At 46.8% G+C, this 22,420-nt stretch overlaps 1 protein-coding gene across 1 annotated transcript in view; it reads right to left on the bottom strand.

Moving 5' to 3' along the window:
- LOC311223027 (eukaryotic translation initiation factor 3 subunit H) overlaps positions 1 to 22,420 on the bottom strand; it is a 138,494-nt gene that overhangs the window by 4,970 nt on the left and 111,104 nt on the right. Inside the window, exon 6 of the mRNA XM_084307720.1 lies at positions 20,321 to 20,441. Coding sequence (XP_084163846.1) covers positions 20,321 to 20,441 — 121 coding nt within the window. The remainder of the gene's footprint in view (positions 1 to 20,320; positions 20,442 to 22,420) is intronic.

The following is a 22,420-nucleotide window of genomic DNA, read 5'->3' as shown; positions in this document are numbered from 1 at the left end:
CCCAACCAGCCAGCCAGCCAGCCAGCCACCCAACCAGTCACCCAGCCAGCCAGCCAACCAACCAACCAGCCAGCCAGCCAGCCACACCCAGCCAGCCAGCCAGCCAGCCCTTGCTCTGCCCCGCCAGTCACCTCAGGGGTGGAGACCAATAACAGAATAAATCAGCAGGGGGCGGAGCCGGAGGCACAGGGCTGGGTAAGGATTTCCAATTCCAGTTACGTGGACAAGTTCGACCGCGGACCTGGTCCGTTACGTTTATTTGCCCGTTTGCCAAATTCCAGAATGTTGTAAATGAAAAATGGAAAGCCGTTGACACCGGGCGGCTTGTTGGAACCTTCTATGATGATTAACAAGGTTCCATTTGGCCACAGAGGCAGGTCAATAGCACCAGATTGCAGAGAGCAGCCAATAGTACAGGGCCCTCTTTCTCTCCAATTCTCTTTGGTGATTGGTGTGTGTTTGAACATGTGTGTGTGTGTGTGTGTGTGTGTGTGTGTGTGTGTGTGTGTGTGTGTGTGTGTGTGTGTGTGTGTGTGTGTGTGTGTGTGTGTGTGTGTGTGAGCATGTGTGTGTGTGTGTGAGCATGTGTGTGTGTGTGAGCATGGTGTGGAGCAGCCAGGAGGTAACAGGAACTCATTCTTTCTCTAATGTGCGTCTGATTGTGTTTGATTTTCTTCTGTGTGGGAATAATGGAGGATTCCATGTGAGTGGATGTGAGGCGGGAGCAGGCTGGAGTGGCAGCTCAACGACAGGGACTGTGTGTGTGCATGCATGTGTGCATGCGTGCGTTTGTGTGTACGCGCGTGCGTTGGTTTTCATATACTTGTGAGAACCAACCATAGGGAGGTGTAGTGGTTACTTCCTGGTCTATAGGGAGGTGTAGTGGTTACTTCCTGGTCTATAGTGAGGTGTAGTGGTTACTTCCTGGTCTATAGTGAGGTGTAGTGGTTACTTCCTGGTCTATAGTGAGGTGTAGTGGTTACTTCCTGGTCTATAGGGAGGTGTAGTGGTTACTTCCTGGTCTATAGGGAGGTGTAGTGGTTACTTCCTGGTCTATAGGGAGGTGTAGTGGTTACTTCCTGGTCTATAGGGAGGTGTAGTGGTTACTTCCTAGTCTATAGGGAGGTGTAGTCGTTACTTCATTGCCGTGTTTCGTGTTCCACCCGCTGTCCAACGCAATAATAAACTTTATTTGTAGAGCACCTTTCATACAGAAACTGCAGCTCAAAGTGCTTCACAACAGAAAAAAGACGGGCATAAAATGAGCACATAAAGTGCAGACATAAAATCACAGTTTTTCACATTAGGATCTAACATCCCAACAGGCCACCTAGTTTATGGTTTGATTCAGTTTTAAATAGACAATAATAAAAGGAGCAAGATAAAATAGACAGAGTAAAATAGTGCAGTGCAATATAATTGTAGAATAGATTAAAAAAATATATATATTTTACAGTGCAATAAAATAGTTCTGATTACTGTTACAGTTACTACTGTGATTACAGTTCAAAGTTGTGCAATGGTAAAACTGTTCTGAATTACTGTTTCAACAGTTCAAAGCCGCCCCAAACCTTTGTTCGGTATCCATAGTTCAAAACATGACAGTCTTCTCTTCTGCCCGACACCACAATGCACATTTTAAGGCAAGCCATATCAGACAGTATTAAAGCTGACAGTCTCCCCTGCTCATGAGTCTCCTGTTGCCTGACACCACAAATGCACATTTTAAGGCAAGCCGTATCAGACAGTAGTCTCCTGCTCATGACAGTCTCTTCTGCTCGATACACACACAGTTCAATACCCAACAGTTTTGAACCTGTAATAAAAAGCAATAGACAGAGTAAAATACAGTGCAATAATAGAATAGTAGAATAAAATAAATAGTAAAATTATGCAATAGAATGGACAGAGTACAGTACAGCGGGGTGTATTAGAAGGCTATGGTGAAGAGGTAGGTTTTTAGCTTATTTTTGAAAATATTAAGAGATATAGCTTCCCTAATGTCCATAGGCAGTGTGTTCCATAACTCTGGTGCATAGTTTGCAAAGGCTGCATCCCCGATTTTCCTTAGACTGTGGCTTGGAACCTTCAATAGACCAGTAGTAGATGATCGCAATGTTCTAGGAGGCACATAGTTGACTAGAGAATTTGCAATGTAGCTTGGTCCTGTTCCATTTAGTGCTTTGTATATAAGGAGGAGGACCTTGAAATCAATTCTAAATGTTACCGGAAGCCAGTGTAGGTTAGCTAATACAGGACTGATGTGGTCTCTCCTCTTGGTTCTAGTTAGTAGCCTAGCTGCCGAGTTTTGAATGAGTTGTAGTCGTTCTGTGGTTTTCTTTTGGGAGGCCAGTGAGGAGTGCATTACAGTAGTTAAGTCGGCTTGAGATAAAGGCATGGATCAGTTTTTCAGCGTCTTTTTTATTTATAAACGGCCGTACCTTAGCTATGTTTCTAAGGTGGAAAAATGATGTTTTTGTCACCTTGTTGATGTGTGATTTAAAGCTTAGGTCTGAGTCTATTATAACACCAAGACTTGTAACTTCTGGTTTGATCCAAGGAGTAAGTTGCCCCATATTGCTCTGTAACATCTCTTTTTGTTATAGGACCGACTAGGATTTCAGTTTTGCCCTCATTTAATTTTAGGAAGTTGTTCGTCATCCATTTGTTTGTTGCTAAGACAGGCGGAAATGGAGTTTATAGCTGTGTGATCATTTGGTTCAGCGGAGATGTACAATTGTGTGTCATCTGCGTAACTATGGAAACATACATTGTGCTTTCTAATGATGTCTCCGAGTGGCAGCATGTATAGTGAGAATAATAATGGACCATGGCAGCTCCTGTGGAACTCCGAAGTAGGTGTCATGTTTCTCAGAAGAATTATCTCCAAGCCTGACGTAATATTTTCTCCCTTTGATATATGTTCTGAACCAATTTAATACATAGTCAGAAAGACCAACTAACTTTTCTAGAAGATTTATTAGGATATCATGGTCGATCGTGTCAAACGCTGCACTTAAATCTAATAGGACGAGAATTGAGACCGTTTGCATCAGTTTATTCTGAGGTCACTAATTATTTTTGTAAGAGCAGCTTCAGTGCTATGGTGCGTTCTGAAGCCTGATTGAAATTCTTCCATGATGTTTTCTTTGAGAAAGGAGTTTATTTGTATTGAGACAATTTTTTCAAGTATCTTGCTGATGAATGGGAGGATGGATATAGGCCTATAGTTGGTTAGTACATTACCGTCTAGTTTGGGTTTCTTTAGTAAGGGTCTTACGACAACCGTATTGAATGTGTCTGGGAAAATACCTGTCAGAAGCGATGTATTTATAATATTTAGGACATGACTTGCAATACTCTCAAATATTCGCTTAAAAAACGCTGTGGGTATAGGGTCAATACAGGAAGTGGAGGAGTTACATTCCATGACAGTTTTGTAAAGCTCAGTTGATGTAATGCAAGCACATTTTCCTATGGTTACTTTTTCGCAGGGTTTGCTGATGGTGTCCATGTTTGTATCAGGACTAATGCTGGCTCTAATTGAAGTTATTTTGTTATTGAAGAATAATGCTAGTTCTTCACATTTTTATGCAGATGACTGTGGAGGGGTGGGGGCAGTGTTGAGTAGCTGGTCGATGGCTGAGAATAATATTCTAGAGTTTCCAACATTCTCTGTGATAATCTTAGAAAAATAGTCCTTTCTTGCCACTCGTATTTCTTTGTGTGTATAAACAGGCGTCGGCCAATCAGAGAGCGTCTTGCCAGAAATGCGGCTACGGAAAGCATAAACGCATCCCAGGGTGCTCAAAGTAGTGTTGTCAAAAATATCGAAGTATCGATACATATCGATACTGAATATTTAAAACGGCTTCAATACTCATTTCCCGAAGTACCGATACTTTCTGCAGTATCGGTACCAGCTGGCCGGAGCATTTATTAACGTTACGCGTGTACTGGTGTAGGATGGGCTCCGGCTCCGCTCGACCGAACGTTGGCAACGGGGTAGTTGTGTCGAGTTCATGCGTGTACTGGTGTAGTGGGCTCGGCTTGACGTTACTCCGTTTCCATGAAGTAATAGGTGGCCAGCTAGCTAGCATTAAGCTAACGGAGGAACGACAGCTAACGTTAGCTAATAATAGCGTTGTTTACAAACTGAAGACAGGGCTGCGCTGCCCGGCTGTGAGGGGGAGGAGGAAGAGAGAGAGAGAGAGAGAGAGATTTCTCCGGAGCTATGCTATGCTATGTAACGTTATTAAATACTCCGAGCATAGCCATAGCTCCGGAGAAATCTCTCTCTCTCTCTCTCTCTCTCTCTTCCTCCTCCCCCTCACAGCCGGGCAGGCAGCCCTGTCTTCAGTTTGTAAACAACGCTATTATTAGCTAACGTTAGCTGTCGTTCCTCCGTTAGCTTAATGCTAGCTAGCTGGCCACCTATTACTTCATGGAAACGGAGTAACGTCAAGCCGAGCCCACTACACGCATGAACTCGACACAACTACCCCGTTGCCAACGTTCGGTCGAGCGGAGCCCATCCTACACCAGTACACGCGTAACGTTAATAAATGCTCCGAGCATAGCGTCGGAGAAATCTCTCTCTCTCTCTCTCTCTCTGTCGTCATAACTAGGAAGGTGCGCTCAGTAGACCAAAAATCTCCAGCAGCCACTCTTTCTCTCTCTCTCTCTCTCTCTGATCTAAAGATAAACAAAGGGTTTTAAAAGTGTATTTATCTTCTCGTATAGTACCAGAGAGAAGCTGAGGAGAATCAACCAGCAACAAAAGCAAAATGTTAAAAAAAAAAAAAAAAAAAAAAAAAATCATAAAAAAAAATTATACTTTTTTTTTTTTGGGTATTGAAAGTATCGAAAGTATCGATACTTTTCAAGGTATCGTATCGAAGTCGAAATTCCAGTATCGTGACAACACTAGCTCAAAGCATGTGCGGAGCAGCTGGCAGCCCGCTCCAACATCTTTTCAACCTCTCCCTGAGGCTGGAGAGGGTGCCCCAGCTCTGGAAGACCTCCTGCATTGTCCCGGTGCCCAAGAAGGGACGACCCAGCACCCTCAACGACTACAGGCCAGTCGCTTTGACGTCACACGTCAAGAAGACGTTTGAGAGACTGGTCCTGCAACACCTCAAGCCCCTGGTGTGCGACTCCCTCGACCCCCTGCAGTTTGCATACCAGGCAAACATCGGGGTGGAGGACGCCATCATCTACATGCTCCACAGAGCGTACACGCACCTGGAGAAGCCGTGCAGCTCAGTGAGGATTATGTTCTTTGATTTTTCCAGCGCCTTCAACACCATCCAGCCGTCACTGCTAGCGGAGAAGCTCTCTGCGATGCAGCTGGAGCACGGCTTGGTGGCCTGGATCAAGGACTACCTACCGCAGTACGTCAGATTAAAGGACAGTCAGTCTGACGTACTGGTGAGCAACATCGGCGCCCCCCAAGGAACTGTGCTGTCACCCTTCCTCTTCACCCTCTATACGTCAGACTTCTGCCGCAACTCAAGCGGGTGCCACCTGCAGAAGTTCTCAGACGACTCCTCCATCGTAAGCTACATCACCAACGATGATGAGGAGGAGTACAGAGCCCTGGTGGAGAGCTTTGTGGGGTGGAGCGACAGCAACCACCTCCAACTCAACACCAGTAAGACCAAGGAGCTGGTGGTGGACTTCCGGAGGGGCAAGAAGAGGCCCCCCCCGATTCCAATCACCATCCGAGGGGTGGAGGTGGAGGTGGTGGACTCATAAGTTCCTTGGGGTACACCTGAACAATAAACTGGACTGGTCGGATAACAGAGGCCCTCTACAGGAAGGGACAGAGCAGGCTGTTCTTCCTGAGGAGACTCCGGTCCTTCAACATGTGCAATAGACTGCTGGTCATTTTACCAGTCTGTAGTGGCCAGCGTCCTCTTCTATGCTGTGGCATGCTGGGGAGGCTACATCAACTCAAGGGACACCAACAAGCTCAACAAGCTGGTGAGGAAGGCTAGCTCCGTGGTGGGAGTCGAGCTACCTAGACTAGAGGTGATGGCAGAGAGGGGGATGAGAAGGAAGCTGGCTGCCATCATGGAGAACCCCTACCACCCCCTCTACGACGAGCTAGTCAAGATGAGAAGCTCGTTCAGCCACAGACTCATACCCACCGGACACTCAACTAACCGCCTCGGACAGTCCTTCATACCAGTGGCCATCAGGCTCCACAACAGGGGGCAGCGACTGCTGCCAGACATTGACCTAGGACTAATAGGAACCCAAGGAGGACAATAACACTACCTTAGGCATACTGCATCTTATGTGGATACTGTGATACTGTGAATAATGTATATTTCAGTGGATACTGTGATACTGTGAATAATGTATATTTCAGTAGATAGTAAATTATAACACTACCTTATGCATACTGCACCTTATATGACACTGAATACTGTGAATATATTTTCAGTTAGATAGTAAATTATATTGACGTATTTATTTACACTGCTTGTGTTGTTTTTACTACCTGTACCCCCCCCCCCTTCCCCCATGCTGCTATGATGCTTGAATTTCCCCAAGGGGATCAATAAAGGAATATCTTATCTTTTTTTTTATATTTTTTATTATTATTGCAAAACAAAAAATTATTAAAAGTCAGTACTCAACACACAATGCATAATGAAACTTTCAGTAAAGGTGGTTAAAATATATTATATTATATATAAGTACAGAAACAGGATAAAACAAAAATAGTCTATAATAACATTTTAACCGTATACAGTGTATATCCAGCGAAATTACAATTATATAAATGTTAGTATATAATATACCCCTAATACCTATTTTCTAAAACCCTACACACATGCTCCAGCTCAAACCCCCCCCTCCCGGACCCCCTCTTGGATAGTACCTCCATTATCCCTCACTCCTAACCAGACACTACCATTATAAGCTAGCTTTTATTCTCTCCACCACTTCTAACCACATTGACATTTTGGATTCATTGAGCCCCAGAATTCTTGCTGTAGATATTTCTTGATATATCACATCGAGATATGTAAGAAACCACACTTTTCGGCACATTTCTTCCGGTTGAAACCAACGTGATGCGATCAGTTTTTTAGCTACTGTGATACCCGATAAAACCAATCTTTTTAGTTGTGGATTCACTGCAAACTCAAAAACATCATTCAATAGTAATACCGCGGGGTGTACAGGTATATTCCAAAATACGAGTATTGATAATTGTTGGGACACATCTTTCCAGAATGCCTTAACTGGTGGGCAGTCCCAATACATGTGCATAAATGTTCCTTCGTCCCCATTTGTACATTGGGAGCATTTGGAGTCTTGTATAAGCCCCATTTTGCACAGCCTTATAGGAGTCAAGTATGTCCTGTGAATATAGTTCAGATTGATTTGTTGATGATCCGGGTTCCTTGATGTAAGTCGGACATTTGCCCAGGCTCCTTGCCAATCAAAGTCATATTCCAGGTCTGGTATATCCCTCCTCCAGACAGTGTCTAGTTGAAGGGTTTCATACGAGGACGTTAGTAATTGATAATAAAAACCTGATACAAAACCTCCCAATGTATCTCTTTCATAGAAAAATTTGTGGTATCTGTGGTGTTCAATTGGTATGAGTAATGGAACACCGTGAGATCTCATACAAAGTCGTAACTGTATGTAAAAAAGCCATGTGGACTCGGTGAGGTTAAACTTTATGCATATTTCGACATAACTACAGAGGCCCTTGTTATTAAAAATATCCCCTAATGAGTGTATGCCTTTCTCTTCCCATATAGGGAATCTTATAGGTCGTTTTCCCATTAAGAGTGCATTGTTATTGAATATGGGAGTGTGATATGCCATTCTTGAGGGTTAGGATATTTCTTTTGTGTTTCCCGCCATGTTCTGATTGCATGGGTAATTATTGGGCCAAATTCTCGCTCACAATGCTTGATTGAAAGTTTAGTGTGTGCTATGTCTTTCAGTCTCTGTGGGGCTACTATGTTTTCTTCTAATTCTCTCCAAGATACCAAAGCCTGGGGGTCAAACCATATCTTCAATGGTCTTAATGTGAAGGCCTTAAAATATTGTAAAAAATCGGGGACTGCCATGCCACCGTCTGCTTTATTTCTCTGTGCGGTGGATCTTTTTATGCGAGGTGGTTTGTTATTCCAAATAAATTTGTATGTGGAGGTTTGTAATCTTTTCCAGTAGCCCTCTGGAGGAGGTAACGGAAGCATTGAGCTGAAGAAATTGATTCTTGGTAATACATCCATCTTAACTATTGATACCCTTGCCTGTACTGAGTTTTTAAGTTTTGCCCACCTGTCCAGGTCGTCTTTGATTTTGTTCTGTATTTTTGTGTAATTGTGCTTCACCGTTTGTCTTATGGTGGGAAATATTTCCACACCCAAGCATCTGAAATGTTTGACCATGGGTATCGCACCTGGGAGGGTTGTGTCTTTTTTTGCACTGGTGTTAAGAGGAAGAAAAGCCGACTTAGGCCAATTTATTTTAAATCCCGATAAATCACCAAAGTTCTCTATCAACTTGAGTATATGCGGCAATGTGTTGTTGGGGTTTTGCATGAACAATATTACGTCGTCCGCATATAAACTAATTTTATGATGTGTGCCCTTGATTACTATTGGTTCTATGTGTTGGGATTGTCTTATAAATTGTGCTAAAGGTTCTAATGATAGATCGAATAGTCCGGGACTAAGAGGGCAACCCTGTCTGGCTGAGCGTGATACCGGAAAGATATCGGAGATGAATGTGCCTGTTGTAATCCTGGCCGATGGGTCCTTGTATAGTACTTTAATCATATCAATGAATCCTTTTCCTAACCCCATCCTTTCTAATACTGCCCATAGAAACGACCATTCCAACCTGTCAAATGCTTTCATAGCATCCAGGGATAGTATCGCCTTAGGTGTGGTGTCCTCTTTGTCTGCATCTAGTACGTGCAGTATTCGCCTTATGTTATCATTGATCAGGCGACCTTTTATGAAGCCTGTTTGGTCCGGATGAACTAAAGACGTCATATGCTTTTGCAATCTGATGGCTAATATCTTAGAGTACAGTTTGACATCGGTTCCGAGGAGGCTTAAAGGACGGTAACTACCGCACTCAGTGGGGTCTTTGTCTTTTTTGTGAAGAACTGAAATGAGTGCGATATTTTGGTGTTTATGGAAGCTTCCCTCTTTGACTGAGTATAAGATCATATTTAGTAATAAGGGTCCAAATATGTCCCAGCAAGAAATGTACATTTCTGATGGGATACCGTCAATTCCCGGAGCCTTGCCGTTTTTCATTCCGGATATGGCCTTCTTGAGTTCTTCTAATGTGATCGGTACTTCTAACTGTTTAGCGTCGTCCTCCGTAAGTTTAGGGAGAGTAATTTGATTAAGATATGTGTCTAATTTGTCTTGATCAAAGGTCGTTTCTGAATTATATAAATCGGAGTAGAATTCTTTGAATGTATCGTTTATTATTTTGGGTTCTGTTACTAGAGCTTGTTGTTTCCTAATGGCAGTTATATCTGCAAATTTTGCATTAATTCTTAGTCGCATGGCTAATAGGTGACTAGGTTTAGAGCCTTGGAAGTACTGCTGTTGTCTTGTGCTGCGTATTTGCAATTCCGATTTTTGTCTGTATATTGCTTTGATCTCTGTCTTTAGAATGTTAACTTGGTTTTCTAGTCTAGTAGAGTTGTTGTATTTTAAAGAATTAAAAAGCGTTGAGTAAAGCGTTTCCATTTCAGACAGTTTTGTGTTTTGATTTTTGCGCAATATGGAGGAAAATCTATCCGTGAAATCCTTGATCATAGTCTTTACCGACATCCATAATATTCTGGGATCTTGCACCGAGTTAGCATTATCCCGTAGGAATACTGTGAGAGCTTCTTTAATTTGTGTAATGAATTCCTTGTTGTTAAGCAGCATAGAATTAAAACGCCATCTTGGGGCCCGGGAAGATAGTGTACCAAATGTTGCTTTCAGGATTAAGTAGCAGTGATCTGATAGCGCATTGGGTGTCATTTCCACTTCATATTTATCAAATATTCTCGGGGATGCAAAGACGTAATCAATTCTGGATAGTGTGTTGTGTCTCGCTGAACGACAGGAGTACTTGCGGGTCATGGGGTTAAGTGAACGCCATAAATCAGTTACCCCTGTTGATTTTGACCAATCTTTTAATGCTTTAGATGAATTTTTTTGTTCGCTGGAAAAGGTAAGGTAAGTTTTGTCCATCCTTGGGTTCCAAATGGCATTAAAATCCGCACCTATTATATATGAGTACTCGGGATGGTTTAACATTTCTCCGGTTAGTGAAGTGAAGAAACCCACTTCGTACAAATTTGGGGCATATACTGCTGCCAATGCAATTTTCCTGTTATTGTGTATAATCCTAGCTATAGTTATGCGCCCCTCAGCATCCGACCATACCCCTTTCAATTCGATATTTAATTTGCGTCTGACGACTATGGCTACCCCTCTAGTTCTCGTAACAAAAGAGTGACTAATATTATGGTATATGTTATCCGCTAACGTATTTATGTCTTCCTCTAAAATGTGCGTTTCGCTTAATAGAGCCACGTCCACATGTTCTTTTTTCATCAGTGTGAGCACGCTTTTGCGTTTGTGTTGTTTGTTTATCCCACCGGTGTTCCATACCATTATATTCAAACTAGCCATAATCTATGCATGTTTTTGTGTAGTTTTTGGTAATGCTTCTGGAGTGTGAAGCTACAATAGATGTACATCCAATTAATGAGGTCCCGTTGAGAGCTGAGCTTAAAAACATATATATACAAATAAAAATCCCCTATTTTCCCCTCACCCAGAAAGTCGTACAGGCCTGTGTTCCAAGAACACATCCTCCGCGATTGACTTTCTCCCATGGTCCACCGGATTGCCCAAACTGAGCATTGTAATCTTAATCTTCCTATGCTAATTGCCATAGGATCTAACATTTCCATTCTATTGCAATAGAATGTCGCTTTTGGTCTTGCACCTTCCCTTACTGTAATGAAGTATTGTGATAAATGACAAAAAAATTAAATAAAAAATAAAAAAAGAGAATAAACTTTCATCGACATATTCATTTGAACCCTCTACTAACGTGTGGGAAAAAAGGAAAAAAGGAAAAGATTGTAGAGCAATATTGACACCTTAATGTGAAGAACATTGGAAAAGAACAATGTAAGTTAAAATATATTTAAAAAATATAGAGTAATGAGAAGAAAAAATTAAATAAAATAAAAATCAAAGGAAAGATATAGATAAGGAATGAGAGATAGAATAATTATCAACGTGGAGAGCCACTAGAACCGAATTAACAGATTAGATAAGATAGAAAAGCAGCGCCTTTTAGAGCTTCAATGTGCCTTCAATGGAGTGATTACTTAAATTGTTAGAATAACCTTGTAGTGTTCATACGTTTAGGTGTGGTTAATTTTTAAAGTATTATTAAGGACTGATTGAACTTCATTTAATTTATTATCTGCTATGTGTATACACACCGGATGTTTATTGTTAAGAGTTGTAGGCTTCGTTGTCATGGTGCCTTATATTCTAGAAGGTTGTAGAGTATACTAGTGCCTAGACTATTTTATGTTCCAGAATGATCTAAGAGACCCAGGGCATTTGAGCGATAAACCCAGAATATTCCAGATAGATCTTTTTGCAATGATATGTATTTGTCTCCTCAGAGACCAGAGACTGAAATTATAATGTATTATGAATCGTATTATACACAGTACACATTGTTATAGACGGCTTGCATATCGTCTGCTACCTTGATGAACACAATAAAGTCATTCTAACACTGGTATACATTGAGAAAGAGGCTTATCTGTTTCCGGCATTTTCGTCCTGCCTTGGGTTATTTGCTCCATTTCGATTCAGAAAATCCTCAGCTTCAATAGGTGTGTATACACCTGACCTGCGGCCGTCACTGCCCAAGAATGATAACAGCGCCGGGTATGATAGCCTTGGCTTGTAACCGGCTTTGAACAGCTTTTGCATCACCTCCTTGTATGGTAGACGTCGGATGATGGCATCTTTGCTCAAATCTTCGTAGATAAATATTAGTTTATCACCATAATTCAGATTCCCACGTTGGTTGCGAGCAAATTTGATGATGTCATCCCTTGTTGTAGTCTTCCGCAGAGTGACAATGATGACTCTTGGCCCGTTGATTCTTTGCCCCCGAGAACCGATTCTGTAAACTTGGTCCACTTCTGGCACTGTGTTTGGATCGATGTTACCCAAAATCGTTGATAACACTGTTGGAAAGTTGGGATCTTCGCAGTTTACTGCTTCATCAAGCCCTACAATGCGGATGTTATTCCGCCTGTGGTAGCGTTGGGATTCTAGTAGCCTCTCCGTCGCTTCGTTTTTAAGCCCTTGTATTTCCCTCCGGTATTCTTCTTTCACACTTTCCATCTCTTTTCCCATCTCTGTCATGCCACCTTCGTTCGCCTTGACTGCCCGTGTAATTTCTGTCACCGTATTCTCCACTGTCGTGATTCGCATGGACTGTAAAGCGACCGCTCTCATAACCTCTTCGAATTTAGTATCGATGTGTTCAACGTGTGCTTTGAAAGCGACCATCTGTTCTTTTATCAGGATAGTCAGAGAGTTGAAGTCGGGTTGTGTAATTGAACTGCTTGTGTCAGTTGATGTTATTGGAGCAGTGAGGGATCCGATGGATGTTTTTGCTATTATCTTCTCAAAATCGCCTGCTTTATCCTTCACGGTACTTTTTTCTGATGTTCCTGTTATGTTGTCATCTATTGTCTCCCTCTCGGGGCCAGTTGTCCTTGGTCCCTGTGTATTCTCCTCTATATTCCCCGCGTCGGGGCTCGTCACCAACGGATCTGCCACAGCGTCGCCTGTCATTGTCCTTGAACGTGTTTCAATCGACGCCGTTAGAATTGCTGTGTCTTGTTTCTTTCCACCCTTTTTCTTATCCTTATCCATGTTGTCTTTTGATATAGTTAGTAGAGGGTCTTATCAATACATACGATGTGGTCTAATCTCTTTTGGTATTGTCCAAATAAGGTTTTTAAACGAAATTAACGATAACGGGAGCGGAGCTGTAACCAATTGCGTGCGCTACATATTGCAGCTAAACCGGAAGTCAGGAATATCTTATCTTATACTTCTCACAAATAGCAAACATCCAAAGAGACTTTGAATACATGACAAATAACTCAAAACTCCCATACCTACTGGGAGAAATACAACAATGTGCAAACAGAGGCAGGTATAGAGAGAGAGAAAGAGAGACACTGTTAACCACTAGGGGGGGGGGGGGAGAGAGAGAGAGAGAGAGAGAGAGAGAGAGGAGAGAGAGAGAGAGAGAGAGAGAGAGAGAGAGGAGAGAGAGAGAGAGAGAACCACCTGTCAGTGTTATTTACACATGTAGTGTTTTGTTATAATTATAGCATCATGATGACGAATCAACTCATTATCAACTTCAATATGTCTGATATGATCTCTGCTCTCAGCTGTAAGAGACAATGCTGTGTGTGTGTGTGTGTGTACCCACGTACATCAATGAGCCACCACCTGGTGCTTTTGCTCGTAACATTTCCTGAGGAGTTTGTGCGTCTGTGTTGCACAGGTGTGTTTCTGCTGTCAGGATGGTTGTTGAGATTACTGCCGTGGGTGGTGTGTGTGTGTGTGCGTGTGTCTGAGTGTGTGTGAGTCTGTGTGTGTGTGTGTGTGTGTGTGTGTGTGTGTGCAAGTTTGTGTGTGTGTCTGTGTATGTGAGTCTGTGTGTGTGTGTGCGCGCAGGCTATGTGCATACTTAGTCTTTTATAGATTTTAATGTCTATCATAATCAATAAGACATCCATTACAATCGTTTTCATAGATTTCAATGAGAGAAATCTATTAAAAATGTTCCGGGAGGTTTTAATATAAACTCTCCTAATTTTACGCCCATCTATAATTAATTATGCCAATGTTGTGCTCATTTTATGCCTACGTCTGTTGTGTGTCTAAATCACTGCTGTGAAGTGCTCTACTAATAACGTTTATTATTATTATGTCTGTGTCTTTGCTGCCACCAGTGACTGAGCTAGTGTGTAGAAGGTGAGACTGGGGGAAGGAGAGAGAGGGGAGGTGAGAGTGAGAGAGGGGGAAGGAGAGAGAGGGGAGGTTAGTGAGAGTGAGGGAAGGTGAGAGTGAGGGAAGGTGAGAGTGAGAGTGGGGGAAGGAGAGAGAGGGGAGGTGAGAGTGAGGGAAGGTGAGAGTGAGAGTGGGGGAAGGAGAGAGAGGGGAGGTTAGTGAGAGTGAGAGTGGGGGAAGGTGAGAGTGAGAGTGGGGGAAGGTGAGAGTGAGAGTGGGGGAAGGTGAGAGTGGGGGAAGGTGAGAGTGAGAGTGGGGGAAGGTGAGAGTGGGGGAAGGTGAGAGTGAGAGTTGGGGAAGGTGAGAGTGAGAGAAGGTGAGAGTGAGAGAAGGTGAGAGTGAGAGTTGGGGAAGGTGAGAGTGGGGGAAGGTGAGAGTGAGGGAAGGTGAGAGTGAGAGTGGGGGAAGGTGAGAGTGAGGGAAGGTGAGAGTGAGAGTGGGGGAAGGTGAGAGTGAGAGTGGGGGAAGGTGAGAGTGGGGGAAGGTGAGAGTGAGAGTAGGGGAAGGTGAGAGTGAGAGTGCTACGCTGATGACACCCAACTCTACCTAAAAATAAACCCTACCCCATCCACAGTTCTGCCATCTTCCACTCTGACCACCTGCCTTGAGGAGACCAAGGCGTGGATGAAGCACAACTTCTTACAGTTAAACAGTTCTAAAACTGAAGCCATTATTATTGGCACCCCACACCAGGTTCGCTCATCCACCATCACCACCATCACTTTTTCCGGCCAAAACATCACCCTGTCACCAACAATCACCAACCTAGGGGTAAAAATGGACCCTCACCTGACCTTTGAGGTGCACATAAATCAATTATACAAAAACTCTTTCTACGACCTTAGGAACATCGCCAAACTTTGCCCCTCACTTACTGTCAGATGCCGAAAAGCTCATCCACGCCTTTGTTTCCTCCAGGCTGGATTACTGCAATGCACTCATCGGGATCCCTAGCAAGATCATCCAAAGGCTACAATGTATCCAAAACAGTGCTGCTAGGATCCTGATGAGTGCGGAAATACCACCACATCACTCCCATCCTCAAGTCCCTTCACTGGCTCCCTGTCTCAGTCAGGATGGAGTTCAAAGTCTCCCTGCTCACCCACAAATGCCTCTACGGAAACGCCCCCCCTATACCTCAAATAACTCATCACTCCTCCTCTCGACATCTCCGCTCTGGCCAGGCAAACTTCCTCCAGCGCCCAAGGACCAATCTCTGCACTATGGGAGATCAGGCTTTTTGCTCTTCCACTCCCAGTCTATGGAATGCTCTCCCTGACTACCTGAGAGCACCACAGACTGTGGATGCTTTCAAGAAAGGCCTCAAAACTCACCTTTTTAGTAGAGCCTTCCGTTGACTTTTTTATCAAATCTTTTGCTCCACACATTTTATGTTCTTTTACCAATTTTATCAGTTTTATTTATTCCGTTTCTGTTTTTTTTTGTATCCACTTTTTCTCCCATTTTCTATTTTTCTCCCATCCCAATTTCGTATCGTCCAATTCAACCCTCCCCTGTCTCGAACGCCGTTTCTTGCCTCCCACAAGCCGGCTGCAATGTGGACGAAGCCATACATAGCACGAGTCCCCTCCGATACTCGAGGTAGCAGCCGTCGCATCTTTTCACCTGCGTGGCGCGATCTTTCAGCGTCAGGGGTCTGCGCTTTGGAGGGGCGCCGCCCCCATCGCTTCTTGATTCTACTGCGCAGGCGCACCAACCGACCTGTAGGAGTCGCTGTCCACAACGTCCGATCCCCACCACTCAGTTTTCCCTCCCCCTAATACTGCCAATTGTATTAGTACGGACGACCAGCCAAACTGAAAACAATGTGGAGAGCTGGGCTCGAACCCAGCGTCTCCAGCATTGGTGTTGAGTGCCTTGCCCACTGCACCACCTAGCCGCCTCTGTTTCTCTATGTTATTCTATGTTTAGTCTTGCCTATTTTTATATTCCTTCTTCCCTTTATTCTCACTAGTTTTTAAGTTCTTTTAACTGTAGCGCTTTGAGATTTGCCCCGCAACTGTAAAGCGCATTACAAATAGAATCTATTATTATTATTATTAGAGTGAGAGTGGGGGAAGGTGAGAGTGAGAGTGGGGGAAGGGGAAAGTTGACGAAGAGGTCCGTTGTTGTGATTCGAGCGTCAGAATGAATTGAAGTGGATGGCCATTTTGGATTTTCACGCTGTTTCGGCCCCCCGGTACACACTTTACCAAAACCGTTCTCAAGCACTCATTTTATGGATTTGTATAAAATTTTGACCTGTACTACATAAGACTTCAGGCTATGGAGACGCGGCGTTTTACAGCTACTCGAATATTCCTTCAGCTGTCTTGTAACAGTAACTACACTAAAAATCGAAACATGTTTATCTTTTAAATTATGTTTATAATGTTTATCTTTGATTGATTGCTTCCACAGATGACACCATGTAAAAATGCTACAATGTTCCCACCTAGCTAGCCTCCTGGAAATGGTCCATTGTACAGTTTTTATCCAAAGCACTTTACAACTCGTGCGTCACAGTCACACACCGACGGCGGAGACGACAACGCAAGGTGCCGACCCGCTCACAGGGAGCAGCGAGGGATTAAGTGTTCCGCTCAAAGCCCCACATGCAGAGGGCAGATCTAAGGCACATCAGTATACACCGTGTAGAAGGGCCACCTGCGATGCACACAGTTTGAAGTCTGTCGAGTCCCGTTTTGAACATTTGGGGGAAACCGTACCTAGTGGGGGTGAAACCTTCAGTCTAGTGGGTCGACCCCATTCAAGGGGCTATTTAACAAAGCCATCATTTGTAAACGCAATGTGGTGAACTTTCAAAAGATCTACAAAGCCATCCTTTGAAACAACTTCCGCAGGCTTGGAGAGAGAGAGAAGATCACCATGGCAACCACCAACTTTCTCACTTTCCCCCCCAACTAAGCCATCCTTTTGAAATGCAATGTAGTTAAGTTCCTCAGGCTTGGAGAGAGAGAGATCACCATAGGAAACACCTTCTGGCTTCTTTTCCCAATGGGATACCAACTTTAACCAACTACACTGTGGCTCTGGCTGCCCCTCTGCTCAGCTGGAGGACAACTACGGACAAGAACAGGAGTTCAAGGCATGGTGACCTCCCTGTGACCTCTGTGGTGACCTCCCCGGTGACCTCCTGATGACCGAGTTGAAACAATGAAGAAAAGAAGAATGCATCTGTACAGCTGTGGTCCAGTCCCTCATGGTTGAGGAGGATGTTGGACCATCAAGAGGAGGAGAGGGTCCAGGAGGAGGGGTGAAGGAAGGGGGGTAGAGGGGGGAGGGATGACCAGGTGAGGGGTGAAGGAAGGGGGGTAGAGGGGGGAGGGATATCCAGGTGAGGGGTGAAGGAAGGGGGGTAGAGGGGGAAGGGATGACCAGGTGAGGGGTGAAGGAAGGGGGGTAGAGGGGGAGGGGTGACCAGGTGAGGGGTGAAGGAAGGGGGGTAGAGGGGGGAGGGATATCCAGGTGAGGGGTGAAGGAAGGGGGGTAGAGGGGGAAGGGATGACCAGGTGAGGGGTGAAGGAAGGGGGGTAGAGGGGGAGGGGTGACCAGGTGAGGGGTGAAGGAAGGGGGGTAGAGGGGGAGGGGTGACCAGGTGAGGGGTGAAGGAAGGGGGGTAGAGGGGGGAGGGATGACCAGGTGAGGGGTGAAGGAAGGGGGGTAGAGGGGGGAGGGATGACCAGGTGAGGGGTGAAGGAAGGGGGGTAGAGGGGGGAGGGATATCCAGGTGAGGGGTGAAGGAAGGGGGGTAGAGGGGGAAGGGATGACCAGGTGAGGGGTGAAGGAAGGGGGGTAGAGGGGGAGGGGTGACCAGGTGAGGGGTGAAGGAAGGGGGGTAGAGGGGGAGGGGTGACCAGGTGAGGGGTGAAGGAAGGGGGGTAGAGGGGGGAGGGATGACCAGGTGAGGGGTGAAGGAAGGGGGGTAGAGGGGGAGGGGTGACCAGGTGAGGGGTGAAGGAAGGGGGGTAGAGGGGGAGGGATGACCAGGTGAGGGGTGAAGGAAGGGGGGTAGAGGGGGAGGGGTGACCAGGTGAGGGGTGAAGGAAGGGGGGTAGAGGGGGAGGGGTGACCAGGTGAGGGGTGAAGGAAGGGGGGTAGAGGGGGGAGGGATGACCAGGTGAGGGGTGAAGGAAGGGGGGTAGAGGGGGAGGGGTGACCAGGTGAGGGGTGAAGGAAGGGGGGTAGAGGGGGGAGGGATGACCAGGTGATGGGTGAAGGAAGGGGGGTAGAGGGGGGAGGGGGGAAGGAAGGGGGGTAGAGGGGGAGGGGTGAAGGAAGGGGGGGAGAGGGGGAGGGGTGAAGGAAGGAGGGTAGAGGGGTGAAGGAAGGAGGGTAGAGGGGGAGGGGTGAAGGAAGGAGGGTAGAGGGGGAGGGGTGAAGGAAGTGGGGTAGAGGGGGAGGGGTGAAGGAAGGAGGGTAGAGGGGGAGGGGTGAAGGAAGGGGGGTAGAGGGGGAGGGGTGAAGGAAGGGGGGTAGAGGGGAGAGGGGTGAAGGAAGGGGGGTAGAGGGGTGAAGGAAGGGGGGTAGAGGGGAGAGGGGTGAAGGAAGGGGGGTAGAGGGGGAGGGATGACCAGGTGAGGGGTGAAGGAAGGGGGGTAGAGGGGGAGGGATGACCAGGTGAGGGGTGAAGGAAGGGGGGTAGAGGGGGGAGGGATGACCAGGTGAGGGGTGAAGGAAGGAGGGTAGAGGGGGAGGGGTGACCAGGTGAGGGGTGAAGGAAGGGGGGTAGAGGGGGAGGGATGACCAGGTGAGGGGTGAAGGAAGGAGGGTAGAGGGGGAGGGATGACCAGGTGAGGGGTGAAGGAAGGGGGGTAGAGGGGGAGGGGTGACCAGGTGAGGGGTGAAGGAAGGAGGGTAGAGGGGGGAGGGATGACCAGGTGAGGGGTGAAGGAAGGGGGGTAGAGGGGGAGGGGTGACCAGGTGAGGGGTGAAGGAAGGAGGGTAGAGGGGGAGGGATGACCAGGTGATGGGTGAAGGAAGGGGGGTAGAGGGGGGAGGGGGGAAGGAAGGGGGGTAGAGGGGGAGGGGTGAAGGAAGGGGGGTAGAGGGGGAGGGGTGAAGGAAGGAGGGTAGAGGGGGAGGGATGACCAGGTGAGGGGTGAAGGAAGGGGGGTAGAGGGGGGAGGGGGGAAGGAAGGGGGGTAGAGGGGGAGGGGTGAAGGAAGGGGGGTAGAGGGGTGAAGGAAGGAGGGTAGAGGGGGAGGGGTGAAGGAAGGAGGGTAGAGGGGGAGGGGTGAAGGAAGGAGGGTAGAAGGAAGGGGGGTAGAGGGGTGAAGGAAGGAGGGTAGAGGGGGAGGGGTGAAGGAAGGAGGGTAGAGGGGGAGGGGTGAAGGAAGGGGGGTAGAGGGGAGAGGGGTGAAGGAAGGGGGGTAGAGGGGAGAGGGGTGAAGGAAGGGGGGTAGAGGGGGGAGGGGTGAAGGAAGGGGGGTAGAGGGGGAGGGGTGAAGGAAGGGGGGTAGAGGGGTGAAGGAAGGAGGGTAGAAGGGGGAGGGGTGAAGGAAGGGGGGTAGAGGGGGGAGGGGTGAAGGAAGGGGGGTAGAGGGGGAGGGGTGAAGGAAGGGGGGTAGAGGGGTGAAGGAAGGAGGGTAGAAGGGGGAGGGGTGAAGGAAGGGGGGTAGAGGGGAGAGGGGTGAAGGTGGGGGGTAGAGGGGGGAGGGGTGGTAGGGGAAGGGGGGGTAGAGGGGGGGGGTGAAGGGAGGGGTGTGGGGTGAGGTTGGTGGGGTTGAGGGGGGTGGGGTTGGTAGGGGGTGTGGGGGTGGGGGGTGGTGGGGGGGTGTGGGGGGTGGGGGTGAAGGATGGGGGGTAGAGGGGGAGGGTGATGGAAGGGGGGTAGAGGGGGGAGGGAGGTGTTAATAAAAGGCCATGAAAGGAGACCTAATGTCCTAAGTTTAAGCTCCAGTGAGTCACTGTTGTTTTGTGTTTGTTATTTAAATCATTTCTGTTACGAGCTAGAAGCTACTAGAAGCTTGCAGAGCCGAAGGTCTAATTACGAATTACTACTACAGAGTTTAGTCAGTGCGGCGCAAAGCTCACATTCAATTATAAATTGTAAGGCTGTGTGTGTGTGTTGTAGTGTGTGTGTACCTGGTGTTTCTGCTGCTGCTTGCTCACGTTACAGCTGTACGTGTTGTACTGTGTGTGTGTGTGTGTGTGTGTGTGTGTACCTGGTGTTTCTGCTGCTGCTGCTTGCTCACGTTACGGCTGTACGTGTTGTACTTCACGATGTCTTGACTCATGTCGTCGACTCGGTCCATCAGCAGCTGAAGACTCTTCTCCAGGTGGTTACTGTGTTACAGGACGAGCAGGACAAGCAGTACATTTATTTATTATAATTTTTTATATTTTTTTTTATTGACCTATTCATGCTGAGTGAATCAGTTCCCCCAGCCACATTTGTGTATACAAATTTTTTTGGGGGAATTAACGGATAGAAAATTAATCGAATAGAATAGAATAAAATAAAATAAAATTTATTCGTCGTGGTCAAATGAAGAGATTTCATGATGCATTGAATCGTTTCCCGAATAATCGTAATAGAATTTAATCGCTGTGAGGTGGCATCGTTACACCCCTAGTCAGTCCATCATACAGAACAGAACCCACCCAGCGTACAGTCAGTACATTTATTGCACTTTCTTAAACAGACAACATAACATATATGAAAGTGCTCGACTTAACATACAAAATATCTCAAGTCAGAATCGTCATCATTTAAAAAAGTTAAGTAAAAAAAAATGTATAAATCATTTACATTTTACATTTTTTATTAATCGTGCAGCCCTAGTCTATACCCTCCACAGACCAATAGAGGAGACATGTGGTAGTCTACACCCTCCACAGACCAACAGAGGAGACATGTGGTAGTCTACACCCAGCCCAGACCAACAGAGGAGACATGTGGTAGTCTACACCCTGCCCAGACAGACACATGTGGTAGTCTACACCCTCCCCAGACCCAGAGAGGACATGTGGTAGTCCACACCCTCCCCAGACCGACAGGAGACATGTGGTAGTCCACACCCTCCCCAGACCGACAGGAGACATGTGGTAGTCTACACACTCCCCAGACCCAGAGAGGAGACATGTGGTAGTGGTAGTCTATAGCCTCCCCAGACCGACAGAGGTGACATGTGGTAGTCTACACCCTCCCATGACCGACAAGAGACATGTGGTAGTCTACACCCTCCCCAGACGGACAGAGGAGGCATGTGGTAGTCTACACCCTCTCCAGATGGACAGAGGAGACATGTGGTAGTCTACACCCTCCACAGACCCAGAGAGGAGACATGAGGTAGTCTGCACCCTCCCCAGACTGAAAGGAGACATGTGGTAGTCTACACCCTCCCCAGATCCAGAGAGGAGACATGTGGTAGTCTGCACCCTCCCCAGACTGACAGGAGACATGTGGTAGTCTACACCCTCCCCAGATCCAGAAAGGAGACATGTGGTAGTCTGCACCCTCCCCAGACTGACAGGAGACATGTGGTAGTCTATAACCTCCCCAGACCGACAGACATGTGGTAGTCTGCACCCTCCCCAGACCGACAGAGGAGACATGTGGTAGTCTACACCCTCCCCAGACTCAGAGAGGAGACATGTGGTAGTCTGCACCCTCCCCAGACTGACAGGAGACATGTGGTAGTCTACACCCTGCCCAGACCGACACATGTGGTAGTCTGCACCCTCCCGAGACCGACAGAGACATGTGGTAGTCTACACCCTCCCCAGACCCAGAGAGGAGACATGTGGTAGTCTACACGCTCCCCAGACCGACAGTGGAGACATGTGGTGATCTACACTCTCCCCAGACCGACAGGAGACATGTGGTAGTCTACACCCTCCTCAGACCGACAGAGGAGACATGTGGTAGTCTACACGCTCCCCAGACCCAGAGAGGAGACATGTGGTAGTCTACAAGCTCCCCAGACCCAGAGAGGAGACATGGGGTAGTCTACACCCTCCCGAGACCGACAGGAGACATGTGGTAGTCTACAAGCTCCCCAGACCAAGAGAGGAGACATGTGGTAGTCTACACGCTCCCCAGACCCAGAGAGGAGACATGTGGTAGTCTATACCATCCCCAGACCGGAGACATGTGGTAGTCTACACCCTCCCCAGACCGACAGACATGTGGTAGTCTACACCCTCCCCAGACCCAGAGGAGACATGTGGTAGTCTACACCCTCCCCAGACCCAGAGAGGAGACATGTGGTAGTCTACACCCTCGCCAGACCGACAGAGACATGTGGTAGTCTACACCCTCC

This window comes from Notolepis coatsorum (assembly GCF_963971535.1).
Source record: "Notolepis coatsorum genome assembly, chromosome: 2".
NCBI classification, from domain to species: Eukaryota; Metazoa; Chordata; class Actinopteri; order Aulopiformes; family Paralepididae; genus Notolepis; species Notolepis coatsorum.
This window is presented reverse-complemented; position numbering and strand designations above follow the sequence as displayed.